We start from the raw sequence: 16,860 nt of genomic DNA on the forward strand, positions 1-16,860 counted from the left end.
GCAGCTTCCTCTCTCGTCGTTCCTTTCGGGTGCGCCTTGGTACCGCTCTCTCTCCCTCTTTTCAGCAATACGAAGGTGTGCCCCAGGGTAGTGTTCTGAGCACTACTCTTTTTCTGGTTGCCCTCAATGGTCTTCTTTCCTCTCTTCCTTCTGGTGTCTTCTCCGCTCTCTATGTCGATGATCTTACCCTTTGTTGTCAGGGTGATGATTCGCCTCTCCTTCAACGCCGGCTTCAACTTGCGATTGATGCCGTGTCGTCTTGGGCCACAGGTCATGGCTTCAAGTTCTCTACTTCTAAGACTTGTGCCATGACTTTTACGCGGAAACGGGTTGTTCTTCGTCCCTCTTTGTCACTTTATGGTCATCCCCTTGCATACAAAGATTCCGCGAAGCTTTTGGGGTTATTCCTTGACACTCGTTTGTCTTGGTCTCCCCATATCTCTTACCTCCGTGTTGAGTGCTCTAAGTCCCTTACCCTCCTTCGGGTCTTGTCCCATACTTCTTGGGGGGCAGATAGGCGCACTCTCCTTGCTTTACATTCCTCTCTCGTCCTGTCTAAGCTCGATTATGGTTGCCCTGCTTACTCGTCTGCTTCTCCTTCTACTCTTCGCCGTCTTGATGCTTTGCACCATACTGGGTTGCGCCTCAGTTCTGGTGCCTTTCGTTCGACTCCCGTCCTTAGCTTGTATGTTGACACTGGCTTCCTGTCTCTCCAGGACCGCCGTGATCGCTACTGTCTTCGCTATCTTGCGCGGTCCTTGCAACATCCTTCCTCTCGTCTCTGTCGTGCTTTAACTTTTACCCCTCCTGCGGTTCCTGTTCCTCTTCACCACCTCCCTCTTTCTGTCCGGTTATCTCGCCTGCAGGATTCTCTTTCCGTTCGTATTTCTGATGTTTCTCCTCGTGTTGTTCCTTCTTTGCCCCCGTGGAGGGTCCCTCTTCCGCGGTTTTGTACATCCTTGACTCGTATCACTAAAGCTTTTACCCCTCCTACAGTTCTAAAACGCCTTTTCCTCGAGCACTTTTCTTCTCACTCCCGCTCCGTTTCTGTCTTCACCGATGGGTCTAAGTCAGCGGACGGTGTTGGCTACTCTGTTGTTTTTCCTGATCGCACTTATGTGTCGCTTGCCTCCGGAGACTAGCATCTTTACAGCGGAACTTTATGCTATTCTCTATGCTCTTCGTCTCCTGCTTTCTCGTTGTCAGTCTTCCTTTGTGGTTGTTGTTGACTCTCGTAGTGCCCTCATGGCTCTCGGGTGCTTTAATCCAGTTCATCCGGTAGTTGTCGAGATCCAGCATTGGCTGTTTCTCGTTCACAGTAAATTTAAGTCGGTTGAGTTTTGTTGGGTTCCCAGCCATATTGGCGTGTCTTTAAATGAGCGTGCGGATGCTGCCGCTAAGGAAGCTGTCCGCTCTTGTCCCATCTCTCGTAAAGGCATTCCGTATTCCGACTTTTACCCGGTTATCCATTCCTCAGTCCTTACCCGTTGGCAGGCTTCTTGGTTGTCTGTTACTGGTAACAAGCTACGTACTCTTAAATGTTGTGTTTCCTCGTGGCCGTCCTCCTTCCACCGTAACCGGCGGTGGGAAACAGCTCTAGCGAGGTTGCGTATTGGCCATACTCGCTTAACCCATGGTCACTTGATGGAGCGCCGCCCTGCTCCTTATTGTCCTAGTTGCATTGTCCCTCTTACGGTCGTGCATGTCCTTCTTGAATGTCCTGACTTCCAGGACGAGCGTGTGTCTTGCTTTCCGACCGCCCCTCGCGGTCACCTGTCCCTCGATAGAATTCTTGGTGACTCGGATACTTTTGATATCGTTCGCCTTATGCGTTTTTGTTCTCGTATTGGCATCCTTGGTGATATTTAGCGTCCTCTGATTATTTTGCGTATTTGATGGTGCTACATAGCCTTCCCGGTTTGGTGCCTTCTTTTGATAATTACTTACTTACTTTTCAAACATTCCAAACACTTCCCTGATTTCAGTGGAAGAGGCAGCATCCTCCCTTACCTCCTCATTCCCTTACTAATGGTGTAAATTGTTGATGAGGACCTGCCATACTCCCTTGTGAGATCAATCACACAGACACCACACTCATGCTTTGCTATAATTTCCTTCTTTAAATCCACAGTAATTGTGTCTTTCTTCCTCTTGACAACACTATCTTTAGCAAGTAGCTTCTTTGGAGACATCGTGTGTTACAAATTGTAGTCGCAAAACCACTAAAAACTCAAAGAAAAGCTCAAATAAATCCAGAGGGATGCTTGTCGTGTAAGATACAACAACAACACTGGCGTCGGAGGCGTCCGAGAATTTGCGAGAACCTGCGAGACACTAGGAAGCGCCATGTGGTTTCACTCGTTAATAGAGGCGAGCTCGTCAATAGAGACAAATTTGCTGAGAGTGGCTTGCTCGTTACTGGAAAAACTCGTTAATAGAGCCACTCGTTAATAGAGGTTCCACTGTACAAATATTATTCATATACAGTATTCACTCTTTAGCTCTGGTTTTACTCAAGGTGGGAACGTAGCTGAAAACAAAACACTGGAGAAAAATAAAGGGTTAGTAATGTTAAAAACTGCCACCAATGGAAATTTTGAATTGAAAAACAAATATCATTTGGTTCAAATCATAATGTACCTAGTTGAATATCTAACTATAATATTGTGAAGCACTTTTCATTGTTGGAATCATTAATTTGCTTATTGGTCGCAATTATAGACTAGACAATATTTACAATATTTACCTGCACATTTGACATCATAACTTTAATATAAACATCTAATTTTCTGAAGGTTCTCTGTACTTTTGGGTATGAAATTAGGCATGCACTGTTTAGCTTTTCAAAAGATTAAAATGTATATTGCCACCAATTGTACTGTTGATAACATTTGCAAATTATTTATTTTAATTTTTTTCAGCAAATGAAACAACGTCTTGAGGATGTTGGTTCAAAAATGGAATTATTATATGACAAGCTGAGAGCTGGGCAGGTAAGAAAAATGTTTGTATGCATGCACTTGTGCTTGTGTGTGTGTGTGTGTGTGTGTGTGTGTGTGTGTGTGTGTGTGTGTGTGTGTGTGTGTGTGTGTGTGTGTGTGTGTGTGTGTGTCTAATTACCAAAGTGTAGCTGCAGGATAGGAGCTACTCTCACGGTATCCTGTTTACCCTATAATCTTTGTCTTATGACACTTTGAAATTACTGACAGTTGAGGCATCCTCCATCACCACAGTTGAATTGTTCCTACAGTCTACAACTCCACAAAAGAGAATTTTTGTATATTTTTTCAATACTTTTGTTTTCTTAAAACTATGACATTTTGTTCTAGTAGTTGATGGTTTAAAAAATTCCTTCTTGTCAACTGTCACTATTTTTATACATAGTGATAATGTTGCCTATTTTTCCTTCTACATACCCGCTTTGGTATACTTAATGCCTTTAGCCTCACCTTATAGCTTAGTTGTGAGCTCCAGAAGCCAAGAAGCTGTTTGGTTGTATGCTTTTACACCCTTTCAAGTTTATGGATGGGCTGCTTGAGATACAGATACCACATCACAGCTGCATAACCCCCCCCCCCCAACCTCCTCCTCTCACTCCTCCCCTAGCCATCACCTCTCCCTCTCACTCCTATCCCACCCACCACCTCCCTCCCTTTCTCGCTCCTCCCCCACCCACCACCTCCCTCCCTTTCTCGCTCCTCCCCCACCCACCACCTCCCTCCCTTTCTCGCTCCTCCCCCACCCACCACCTCCCTCCCTTTCTCGCTCCTCCCCCACCCACCACCTCCCTCCCTTTCTCGCTCCTCCCCCACCCACCACCTCCCTCCCTTTCTCGCTCCTCCCCCACCCACCACCTCCCTCCCTTTCTCGCTCCTCCCCCACCCACCACCTCCCTCCCTTTCTCGCTCCTCCCCCACCCACCACCTCCCTCCCTTTCTCGCTCCTCCCCCACCCACCACCTCCCTCCCTCTTTCACTACCTCCCTCCCTTCCCCTTCCTCCTCCTCACCACCACCTCCCCCTCCCTTCCCCTTCCCCTTCCTCCTCACCACTTTCTTCCCCCTTCCCCCTCCAATGTATTACAATTTTAGTATCAAGAATGTTGTGTTTTAATTATTCCATTCATAAATTGAAAAGCATTTCTGAAATTTGCAAGCATAGCATAGGTGCCTCAGTTCCTTTTTGCGATCTTTTGGTGGCAGTTTTCTATCTTGACCTAGAACTTGGTTGACCAGACCATCAACCATGAGACCTGGTCAGAGACAGGGCTGCTGGGGTCTTGATCCTCTGGATCAACAAGTGGTATATAGGTGTAGTACCCCCTAGATTTTTCTTTGTCAGAGGTTTATAGAATCTGAACATAATTATAGACTGTTTAGTCTATATTTAGTTACCTGTTTTTGCCTGTTCCACATTCATTTACATGGCATTTATGTCACTTGCCACTTGTTGCTCCATTCACTTTTTGTCTAGATTATTTTGAAGGGCATGACAGTAATCTAAGTCTTATATTCTCCCGAGTAATTTTGCATCATCTGCAAGCATACATAATTTTGAGTCCCCTCTGATAAAGCATTTATGTAGACAGTGATCATTACTGCTGCTAGAAGTGAAACTTGTGGTACTGCACTAGTGACATTTCTAGAATTGCTTTTAATCACTAATCGTATTTTTGTCCGAACATTTTTCATCCATGTTGGTACAGTAAAAGGGCTACACAGGCCTCTTGTGTAGGACTGTCAAAGGCCTTCTTTGTCTTAAGATTTTAAGTCGACCAAACCATCTTTTTTCCTGTAAAATTTGTGGCTATATCATAAAAACAAAGTACTGTACTTTTTTTTTTTTTTGTTACACAGGACTTTCCAGATTGAAAACCAGATATGCCTCCCATTTGGCTTTTTCTCAAATGATTTGACTAGCACATTTGTCAATAATACCAGTCTGTAATATAGAAGGTTCTTTTTATCATTTTTATAAATACTGGAACGATTGCCTTTTTTTCTGTATCTGTGAGGATCGCTGTTTGTAAGATTGTCTAAAAAATGTGTAGCGCATTGCTAAGGTTGAGTGCACTTTCTCTCAGAACCGAAGGTGAAACTTCTTTTAGCTGGACTGCTTGTTCTTCTGAACTCTTGTGCAGTTTCCCTACCTCATCTCTACACCCATCAAGGAACTTGAAGTTTTGTTCTGAAATCTGCATTGCATCTGGTTCCCTAAAATCTCATTTTGCATGAACACACTTTGGAACTATCCACTTAACATGATGAAGCATTGCCACTGAGGGTGGCTGACAGTGTGGGAACTTTGAGTGTTCCACACATTTTTTGTGTGAATCTAGTTCCCATTATATAGCGCTTGCACTGAACGGTAGAGCGACGATCTCACTTCATGCAGGTCAGCGTTCAATCGCTGACCATCCAAGTGGTTGGGCACCATTCTTTGCCAGTGTCCCATCCCAAATCCTTATCCTGATCCCTTCTAAGTGCTATATAGTTATAATGGCTTGGTACTTTCTCCTGATAAATTCCCCCCCCCCTTCTGGATTTTATCATTTAAATGTAACTATTGGTTTATGAATTTATAGAATAACTTCATTCTTGTTTGCGTTTATCCCTTCCGCATATCTTCTCACTACCGTGTAGTTGTTTTTGTGGTGGTATGTTTGTGGGTTAGGCCTCTTCCTAGATTGATTCCCTTTTTTCCCCTTCTCACCCTTTTACAAGGCATGTCTTCCAGTTCTGCATCATTGTTTTCGTACAGATTTTTTGGTGCGTTTATCGTGTACAGTATCTCACAATTTTGCAAACATCTCTATTACTTCCTTGTCTAAAAATCTATACAATCAGATCCATTAAAGAATAAACTTTTATCTCTCTTTAGGATAAATAAAAGTAAACTAGAAGTGTTAGGTATTTTAGAGTACTGAATGCTGTAAAGTAAAAAAAACTGTCATAATGTATGTACAGTATTTTCAAAGCTGCAGACACTCTTAGGTCACAGATTTAAGCTGGGAATGGGAGCTTAATAAAAAGAACAATTATCAAATTTAGTAGGTTTAGTATATAATATTACTTCAGACAAGTGATACTGTAATAGGTTTACCAGAGTAGGCACATTGATACACAAAATTATTCACCATTACAGACAGAATACAGTATATGAAGAAATGGAACTAGTAGTACAAGTGAAAAAGAGTGAAAATTTTGTTAATTACTATTTAGAAATGGTTTATTAGAATACTGTACAAGAGGAGAAATTAGTAATATGTTGCAGAAAGATACAGGGAGAGTTACATATACAGTAGTGTACTGTGCATAATACAGAGATGTATACGAGTATCTTCTTGTAAGTATAATGGCTGCCTCAGAATTCGGTGTAATTTTATGTATTAAATTATTTGGATATCGACAAATTGTGCAAGTGGACCCTCTATTAACATAATTTATACCAGTGTTCTTTCAATTTTCAGTTGAGTCCAGTTACGGTGTCTGGAGTTCATCGAATTGTGAATGCAGTACAGACTGGTGATTACCGAGGAGCTCTGAGTGTCCACGCAGAGACTATAGCTAAAGGCAGTTTCTCAGAGCTTTCATCTTTTATGCCTTCCCTCAAACTACTTTTGCAGTATTGCATTCAGCTGCAAGTTTTTCTTCAGTAATGATGGTATATGTTAAAGATACACAAGTCTTTAGAAAATTACTTTTGATAGTAAAGAACAAACATTTTGAAAAATTTGTATAGAGTTTCTTACATAAACCTGTTAAAGATATACCTGTACATATATATATATTCAGTACTGTATGTTACAATATATGAAGATCTTATAATGTACTTGAAGTTGCAGCTGCTCTTTGGGTGATAAGTTTTGCTTTACAGGGCCTTGGATGAAAACTGTTCCCATATTAAAACTTATTTCACAATTGGAGTTTAAATAATCATTTTGACTTATAATAGTTTGTCACAAATTTTAGACATATTTAAATATTAGAATTTCATAATAATGTTGCTCCTTTGCTCTGTGAGTACAGTCGTACCTCCGTTTTCAAATTTAATCCATTCCCAGAGACGAATTAAAAATGGAACGAAAAGAATTTTCCCATAGGAAATAATGTAGATTGAATTAATCCGTTCCACACCCCAAAAATATTAACTAAAATACACTATATACAGAAAACTACTCATAGGTACTTTACCATTATGGAGGATTCTTGTTGGCATATGGAAGACGGTGAGGAGAAGGGGGGGGGTTTGGAAGGGGAGTCCCCTTTCCATTATAACATCAGGCATTGATGACATTTCTGGGGAACACACACTCTTACGTTTTGCAAGCATACCACTAGGACCTGGTTGTGGCTTACTGCTTGCTTGTCTTACTAAGAATCTGTCTATAGACACTTGTTTTTCCCTGTTTTAACACTTGTCTGTAGTGAGACATCGCACACACTATGATCTCTTGTTTTTCGTCTATCATTATCCTCACAACTATTTTCTTAGGTTGAACATTCAACCCGTCCTCTTAAAAATGTCACCTTTGGCTCGTATGCGCGCTATGGCCAAATTTGGACGTAATTTGAAATGAAATCTACTCACGAAAGTGACGCACTGTTCCGTTTTCTGTTTGAGTCGTCCGGCTTACGCGGACAGGTTAGGAGAGAAAACTTTCAACTAACGTTTTTCATAACGTTTTGAAACTTTATGAGAATTTCCTGCCCACCTAACCTATCAGAGGACCCTTAACTTACTGTTGAAAAAAAATCCCAAATTTTAATTTTTTTTTTTAATTTTCAAATTACGTCCACTTTCGGCCATACGGGCAAACGGCCAAAAGCGATGTTCTTTTTAAGAGGACAGGTTGGATCATTACCACTGACTTTCTTGGAACCCATGGTGTGACATAAGAACTTTTATGTTCAGAAACCAAAAAAGCACAAAAATAATTAAATTTTTCACAAAGAATTCAAGCACGATCACTAGGCGGGAGACAGTGGTAAACTGAAGCGTGCCACGTGCTCGGTTGGCCCATACGTGTATCAACAAACTTGAGTACCAAGGCAAACTACGAGTACCGAGTCAATTTAAAAAAAAAAACTTGACAACTGAAAAATTCTAAAACGGGCATTCGAAAACAGAGGTTTCACTGTACTATTCTTGTTAACCTTATGTAAAACTATTTCTTGCAAGGTGTACACTACTTAATATTGAGACAAATAGATTAGCGTCCAGAGGCCTAAAATAAAGTTTATTCTCGCTTCTCATTAAAACATCTGGCTGAACATTATTTGTAAATGCTGTTTTAGACAGTATTTTGTCAACTCACTTGCAGGAATATATAAGGTACTGTTAAGGGCTTGCTAATACAAATCTTGGTAACCCAAACCTTTGAGTAATTTTGCCATTATAATCTTTGACTATTTAATTTTTACTATTTAATTTGAACAAAAATCCAGTTTGCTGGGTTTTACAGTTGGGTTACTTGATGACATGGCATCTTGTGTTCACTACATGAATTACATCAAACAATGCATTAATAACAAAATAATGTAGAGTATTATAAATTATTAAAAGCAGCATATACAGGCTGTATAGCATATTTTCCTTATAAAATTATTTTAATAAGAGCTGGTCACCCACTTATTGTACGGTAAATGGATTCATCGTGGCCCCCTTGATCTTGACAACCAATGTGTTCTTCCTTTACTTGATTCTACATACAGTAGTGCCATTCCATTACCGAAAGGTTTTCTTTACTAACATTTTCACTTTAATAGAAACCGAATAATTTTTTCTGCTAAGATCATGTCAGTTACCTTGAATATGTTATGAGGAAGCTTGACAAAGTACAAGTGATTGAATGTTGTAAAAATGACTGTTTCATTGTGAGGGTTGCTGAAGATTTTTGGCTAGGCATGAGTACTAATTAATTTTGCATCAGTGAGAATCATGAAGTAGGAAGTTTACATCACTATTTTAGGCAGGACAAAAAGTCGATTATAAAAAATAGAGGCCAATATTAAAAGGAGGCAGTCTAAAATCTATTTATATTTGGTAAGATCAGAAAGTAAAAAAACTTCAAGTGAAACCACAGCATCTAGTAGTCAAAGTTGACCTTGCCAAGAACTTTTACATTAAATTTTAAGGTTAGGTTGGGTAAATGAAGTCCTTATCGATCAAGCAGAAGTTAACTCCACAAAGGTAAGTTGAAATTTGTTGTAGTTTAATTTGTGTAATAAACTAAAATAAAAAGTTTAATTTGTGGCGCCTTTTAAGAAATTTGGATGTTTGGATTAGGATCGTCCTTCATATGATCTGGCTTAGTAAGCATAGACAGTAATAGAAAAGTGTGTGTGGGGATTGATTCAGGAATGTGCTGCACCAGTGTGGATTTACTGCTGTTAAAAATGCATCAAAGGTATAGTCCAGTGGTTTTCACCCAAATAGTTACAGAACTGAGGAGTTTAAGTTAGTGACTAAAGGAATTACTGGTACTGTATACCTCATTTCACAGGAAGATAGAAGTTGGAAACCATAATTAATCATAACATGGAAATATAACAGGCTGACAAGGACAGACTATTTGGAATGGTTAGTATATGAACAAGGTAATTCAGATGAAACTAAGTGCCCAAAAAACCACAGACAATATAATTTTTTGAATGTCAGAATTGTGAACAAATCTAGTGTACTAATGAAAGTGGTGGAAGCAGATTCCACCAAACTTCAAATGTAGATTTTGTTAAGTATCGTGAGTAAAGTCACGGTTCTCTATAGCCATAAATTTTTATATAAAGATAATGTGGCACTTGGAGCTGATCTTTGACACCTGCATTTCTTGGTTGTATGTCCATTACCTATGAACTGCATTTTCAAATCCCTTACCATACTTGGTCTCATCACATTCCTCTGAAGTGCAGATAGTATTCTACAAAGGAGAAGCAATTGCCTGTTTAAACTGGACTATGGATGTCCTGTATATTGGCCAGCTTTATCCTTGGCCCTTCATAATCTTGATGAAAACAATTATATGGTATTATGCCTCAGGTTGGGCACCTTGTATTATTTATAAAAATTGGTATTTCATTACAAGACCAAACCAATCAGTATAGTCTGCCTCAATTCACTCTTGTACCATACCTGGGACCACTTTCCCCCACAAAGTCCTGTTCAGTCTCCTTAATAGACTGCTGCTGCTGTTGCTGCATGGATTGCCTGTTACAGGCTTTTCTCTGCACATCCACAACGTGTTCCATCGTATAGCTGCATGGAGAGTCCCACCTGTTGAGTTTTGTGAAGCTCTAACCTGAATGACTGAAGGGTTATACCCTCCATACTGTTCTAACATCCTATCCCTTGAACATTTTCACATGCTACTGCTCAGTTTACAGATGAGTTTGCTGATGTCATTGGCTTTACCAGCAAGTATGTTACTGGTAACAAACTGCGTTCTCTTAAGAGTAGTGTATCCTCATGGCCTTCCTCCTACCACCGTAACCAGCGGTGGGGAAACGGCTCTGGTGAGGTTGCATATTGGCCATACGCATTTTTTTTTTTTTTTTTTTTTTTTGAGATATATACAAGAGTTGTTACATTCTTGTACAGCCACTAGTACGCGTAGCGTTTCGGGCAAGTCCTTAATCCTATGGTCCCTGGAATACGATTCCCTGCCGCGAAGAATCGTTTTTTCATCCAAGTACACATTTTACTGTTGCGGTAAACAGAGGCTACAGTTAAGGAATTGCGCCCAGTAAATCCTCCCCGGCCAGGATACGAACCCATGACATAGCGCTCGCGGAACGCCAGGCGAGTGTCTTACCACTACACCACGGAGACATTTAACTCACGGTCACTTAATGGAGTGCCGCCCTGCTCCTTATTGCCCAAAGTGCATTGTCCCTCTTACTGTCGTGCATATCCTTGTTGAATGTCCTGACTTCCAGGACGAGCATGTCTCTTGCTTTCCGACCGTCCCTCGCGGTCGCTTGTCCCTCGATAGAATTCTTGGTGAATCGGATACATTTGATATCGTTCGCCTTGTGTTTGTTCTCGTATTGGCATCCTTGGTGATATTTAGCGCCTTCTGATAATTTTGCACATTTGATGGTGCTACATAGCCGTCCCGGTTTGGTGCCTTCTTTTGATAATTACTTACAGTACTTACTTCCCAGCGACTATATTTGCTATAGAGCTATGAGGTCTATGCTCAGAGGCATACTGTTCATGTGCCAATTACTATTCTTGTAATTGACTCTTGCAATGCTATTATGGGCCTTTCATCTTTTAGCTCTTTTTTTCACTTTTTTAGGGACATTGAACATTGGGTGTACCTTATCTTTAGCAAATTTAAGACAGTTTTGCTGGGTTCTCAGCCATATTGACAATGCCTATAATGACTAGGTGCTGCTACTAAAGAAACCGTTCATACCTGGTCTATCTCCCAAAAGAGAATTCCTTACTTGGAATACCACCACCACCTCTTGTTTTTAGATTCAGGTACTCAGAACAAAAAGTTCCAGGTAGCACTAACGCTATACAGTATATATGGTGAGCCCATAGTGGACTTACCTGGCACAGGAGTGGGGTTTCTACCTCTCAATTATAACACAATCTTCAACAGTTGGAGGGATGGTTGGTAGGTTAGCTAGCTACAGTATTAAAAAAAAAAAAAAAATTATGTACAACTGTCAAATGTGACCTATCCTTGTAGCCTTCCTCATGCCGCTAAAAATATTAAACATCTCTGGTTGGTTTATGTATTGGTCACACACTAACGTATGTGCGATTCTGACAGCAAAGCAATGAAACCGCCCTGAATTCTAGTTATTTATCTTGTAGAATGTCTTGATTTTCAGGATCTTTATTCAATGGAACAGGGAAAACAGAAATAATGTCCATTGATGAAATCCCAAGCGAATCCAATTCCTGTGATTGCCTATTTGCTCTCACATTGGCATTCTGTATGTCCAGGAATGTTGTTGTATTTGTGCATTATCTTCTAGGTTTGGTGCCTTGTTAAATACTGAACAAGCATAGCCTTTTTTCTGGCCAATTAAAAAAGGTAATGTACTACAATGTCACAATTTGTATAAAAGTATAAGATTATAAACAATTTAGTCATTTATGTATATTCAACCACAGGCTTACAAAGATTGCACTTGCTAAATGTTACATAACTCCATACCTTGGTCACTGGAATATGATTTATTACAATAAATTGTCGTGAATCAAAATTAAATGTGTGCAATGAGCTCAAAGAAATGAATTCATTCATGTGCTTGCATGACGTCATGCAAGACATCACTTTTTAAAGTCACTAAAATACTTTAACTACCTAGACAGACAGATGTTAAGACATTATATAAAAATACAAAAGTATGAAAATATGCAATGAAGTGATTCACAATGTTATCCTTACAGGACAACGCTATATACTCTAATGTTATGCAGTGATAAAATGTAATGGGTAAGTTGCATAATGAAAGTGTAAATGAATGAGGCAGTTTAAAGCTCCTTAATAATCTCATGAATACTCGCATCAAAATTTAATTAACTGGAAGACTTAAATAAATACAATGAGTGACTGGGAAAGTTGCTTTCAACTTGGATAGTTTCTCGACACACATGCTTTTCAAAGACACGTTAAGTCTACTTTAAGAAAATACATTTCTTGCACTAATTGTAATGGGGGAGGGATGGGGATTATGCCATGATGTTGACCAATAATTTATGGACATTATCTACAGGTTTCAATGTATATTACAAAAAATGTAATAAATAATTCACTTTCACCACTAAATATGCACATTCTTAACAATATAGTACATTAGTCAATCTAGTTAATGGAATAGAGAAGAGTTAGATAGCTACTTTGTCACTTGATATGCTCGCTCACTCAAAGCTTAAAGAGCGAATAGTGCATATTCTGACAAAAACCAATTGCTTCATAATAATTTAACTTGTAAAGATAATATATGCTAATTGAGTATGTAAAGGTAATAAAGTAATGTATGACGTGTGTGAACAAATAGAATGTTGAAACTTGTCAGCCATACTAAAATTAAACCATATACAAAGCAAAAATTGCTTAACTACACATGTAGCCACTTTATAAACAATATGATTATATATAATCCTAACATGCAGCAATAATTTTAATTGCTTAATACTTTCCATCCATTGACTTAAACATTACCTTGCTGCTTGGTATTAATTAGTAGGACCGTATGGTATAACAACATTCAAGAAGTTTTGATTTTATTTGTAATTGTAATTATAAAATATAAGCTATTGGGATACTGTACTGCAAGTGATATTGAATGTCAAAGTAGCTAACATATACAGTATTGTGAAATGATACATATTGATAATTTATTCTATATACAATTCTATAATACTGTTAAATAAAAAATTATATACTTAAAAATTTGTGCCACAATTTTATTTGCCCAATATATTTTTAGTTTATACTCCGAGTTGCATTAACAAATGATACATGGGTCAAACTTGCGCTGTATCTTCACTAATTCCACGTGTAGCAACAAGGTAGGATGCTGCCTTGCTAACATCCCATGAGAAAGAGGCTAGTGTGTGTCGAGCTGCTTCTATTGGTACACGGTGAGCTGGAAGTAACAGCTGTAGGCGTATTAGCTTAAGGGCACGATGTACATCCCACTCACATTCATTCAGTGCCACAACACATTCTTCGGGGGACACATGCTAAGAAAGAAAATCAGAAAATGTATTATTGCTTAAATTGTAGAGCTGCATTTGTTAAACTCAAGTGCAAAAGGGAGAAATGTTTATTTGGAGAAAAGCAACTAACTCATGGAGACATGCATGAACAGAAGAGCCAAATGGTCATGTGGTAGTAAGATCTGAGGAACCAATTAACAGCTGTTTACGAGGAGCAAAGCTGGTAGATTAAAAGTTTGGAAAATGATTGCAAACAACTGAAATGCACCTTATGAATAAATATTCATATACAGTATTATAATACTGAAGAAGAGAAATATTTGCTGCTCCACATACAAGATAATCACACATTACTATTTGCTACAGAATTCGTGAAGGTTTAATATGATCTGCCTTGTCTCAAATGTATGCACTTAAAGAGAATCTTATTGAATTTGCACAATTTTTTTAGGGGAAAAATTGTCCAGTACTGTTCTATAGTGTATTTCTGCTGAACTTTTATAACACTTATGCTCACTTGCTTTCAGCATGACTAACTCCACCTGCCTTCTCTGACAACTTCCACCACCTGCTTCCCCCCTCCCTTCCCCGACACCATCAGTCTTCTCTGACACTCGCCACTAACCCCACCTGCCTCCCACCCATGAGAATAACTTACACCGCCTGCCTCCCTGACACTAAACCCCAACAACTGACACCACTTGCTCTCTGACAATAACCCTCACCAGTGACACCACCTGCCTCCCCTGACACAATTTAATCATCTTTCAACCCCTTCTACCTGGAAACAATGGGTAAGCAAAATAAAAAAACACTGTACAGATGTTTACACTTTGATGAATCATAATTGGTGATAACCACCTCCCGACGCTTGGTCTCGGTGACAGCTTGACCGAACAATCATCACTTAATCGAACATTTGTATGCTCCACTGAATATTTAGTACCGAATGCAATTCGTTCAGACCATCCGGGAATTCCTTAGAGTGGGGTTTGATATAGAGAATGCACTGTATTTCTTAAGCAGTTATGTTTAGTTAGCTTAAATCTATGACCTCCTCTTCATAATGGAGTGACTTGAACTTGCATTCTGTAGGATTCCCAGAGACCTGCCTTAATTGATTCAGCCACGTGACTAACAGGTGTTCTGGTACGTCCCACCTGTCTTAACCGACTCAGTCACTAGTCGGTTAAGGCAGGTGCCTGCAAATCACCAGAATGTGGGTTCAGGTCACTCCATTGCCTCAATGATTTTCATTGATATATCATGCTATTGTGATATTATTGCATTTTTCTGACCACTTGTTCTTGAAGTATCAGATCTCAGGAATTCTTCTCTTATCAATTGTGTCGATTTCAATTTTGGCGATTACTATTTTGTATAGTTGTTATATCGCTTTTTTTCTTCTAGTTTTGGCATATTTAATGCCTTTAACCTCTCCTTGTAGCTCTTGTCTTTCAGTTCCGGGAGCCATTTTGTTACATGTCTTTGCACATTTTCCAGTTTGTTTATGTGCTTTCTTAAGATATAGGCACCATACAACTGCTGCATATTTCAGCTTTGGTCTCACAAAGCTCAAACAATTTCATAAATATTTCACCATCGATGTATCTGTGCTTTAGTATAGGTGCAAAACAAATTGTGTATTCATAGTAGATTATGTGTGACTGTGCTAAATGTACGAAGGTTTATTACTATTTCAACATTCCTCATTTTTCAATATAAATTAAAAATAAGGAAATATGGATACATGATCAGTCTATACTGATTCAAAAACAAAGGCAAACAAAACTTTCAAACTTTTTTGGCATGTAATTCTCAAAGTATAGTGAAAATATTCTCAAGCAGAGCAGTTATCACCTTGAATGATGGGTGGGTGACCAAGATGATCTCTGGATGGTTCCCACCCTGATAAACTATTCCCACACTATGCTCCAAGAAATACAAATTAAGTGGTTTCAGTAATTTCAACGTACAGTAGATGTACTGTTAAAGTACTGTACAGGTATCATGTTTTAGCATCATCGGAATGCTAATGTGTAAAGTGATGTAAATAACTCGTCTTCTCAGTCAAATTGCCATATGAAAGGCAGAGAGGAGAGAAGATTCAAAGGTGTTAGAGTATGATGGGAAAATAATCACTGATGAATGTTATTACAATTTTGAGTGTGGTTAAAAATTTCCCCATTATGCAGAAAGTGTTTGGGGTTCTGTATGCATTATTATTTCCAGCAGCTTCATATCACTCTTGGATTCCCAATTACTGTACTATTATTTCTGTGGGAGGTTATAATAATTTCCCGCTGAAACCCACAAGTAACTGCGGATGTCCGGCGGGAACACGTGGCCTCCAAAATTAACGTATTTGTTAAAATTCCTTTTTTTCCTGATCATAATGGGACTAGTTTTAAGATGCGCATCCTTAGATTGTGAATAATTTGATACCAAAATGAACGATGTAACCCAAAAATTGTCATGAAGAAACTGAAAAAAGAGTACAGTATACACATTTTAGTGTATGTGTTGTAGGTGTGCGAATAGGTGCTTGCTCACGGGTAACGCTTGTCCAATTTTCAGGTTTGCTGCCAGTGGCACGCCAGGCTTTTTGACCTTATATGCATATATCCCTTCAGAAAATTCTATTGTGAACAATTTGATACCAAAATGAACGATGTAACACAAAAATTGATGTGAGAAAACTGAAAAGAGTATGCACATTTTAGTGTTGGTGCACGCTCACGGTAAACGCTCAGCCCACCTTGAGGTGGGCTGAGGCGTGCACACCTGGGACGCGAAAGTGTTAATCTAAGCAAGTCAAGTACGAGGCCATTCCATACTGTACTGATAAAATGGAGAAATAAAAATCATTATGAGTGTTCCCTTCATCAGCCTTGATTTTCAAGATTGTATAAGGAAATCATTTAAATTTAGAATAAAGAACATAAGTTTCCTCTGAAAAATATGTGCAACACATACTAAGCATTTTACCAAGAGGATGTGCACTAAGTATAATTACAAAGAGAAAAGGGATGCTGTGCAAGAAACAGGTGGGGGAACACCAAAGAGGAATGGGGAATGATTATACTGTAATTAAATTTGAAAGTTGTTTAGAACATTGCTACAGTAAAGTGTTACTTTGGAGACTAAAATTTTATCATTATCAGGTATCAATTGG

General features: G+C 39.1%; 2 protein-coding genes across 11 annotated transcripts in view; one reads left to right on the forward strand and one right to left on the reverse strand.

The window, feature by feature from the left end:
• Positions 1–6,919, forward strand: part of Sec31 (secretory 31) — a 65,224-nt gene extending 58,305 nt beyond the window's left edge. For all 7 annotated transcript variants that reach the window (XM_045749840.2, XM_045749857.2, XM_045749848.2 and 4 more), the window contains 2 exons: positions 2,922–2,993; positions 6,469–6,919. In XM_045749840.2, coding sequence (XP_045605796.2) covers positions 2,922–2,993; positions 6,469–6,657 — 261 coding nt within the window. In that variant the 3' untranslated portion in view covers positions 6,658–6,919. The remainder of the gene's footprint in view (positions 1–2,921; positions 2,994–6,468) is intronic.
• A 5,183-nt stretch (positions 6,920–12,102) lies between these two features.
• The window catches only part of Ack-like (activated Cdc42 kinase-like), a 110,154-nt gene continuing 105,396 nt past the window's right edge, over positions 12,103–16,860 (reverse strand). For all 4 annotated transcript variants that reach the window (XM_069301027.1, XM_045749799.2, XM_045749790.2 and 1 more), the window contains one exon: positions 12,103–13,709. In XM_069301027.1, coding sequence (XP_069157128.1) covers positions 13,491–13,709 — 219 coding nt within the window. In that variant the 3' untranslated portion in view covers positions 12,103–13,490. The remainder of the gene's footprint in view (positions 13,710–16,860) is intronic.

The sequence above is a fragment of the Procambarus clarkii genome, chromosome 5, assembly GCF_040958095.1.
Source record: "Procambarus clarkii isolate CNS0578487 chromosome 5, FALCON_Pclarkii_2.0, whole genome shotgun sequence".
NCBI classification, from domain to species: domain Eukaryota; kingdom Metazoa; phylum Arthropoda; class Malacostraca; order Decapoda; family Cambaridae; genus Procambarus; species Procambarus clarkii.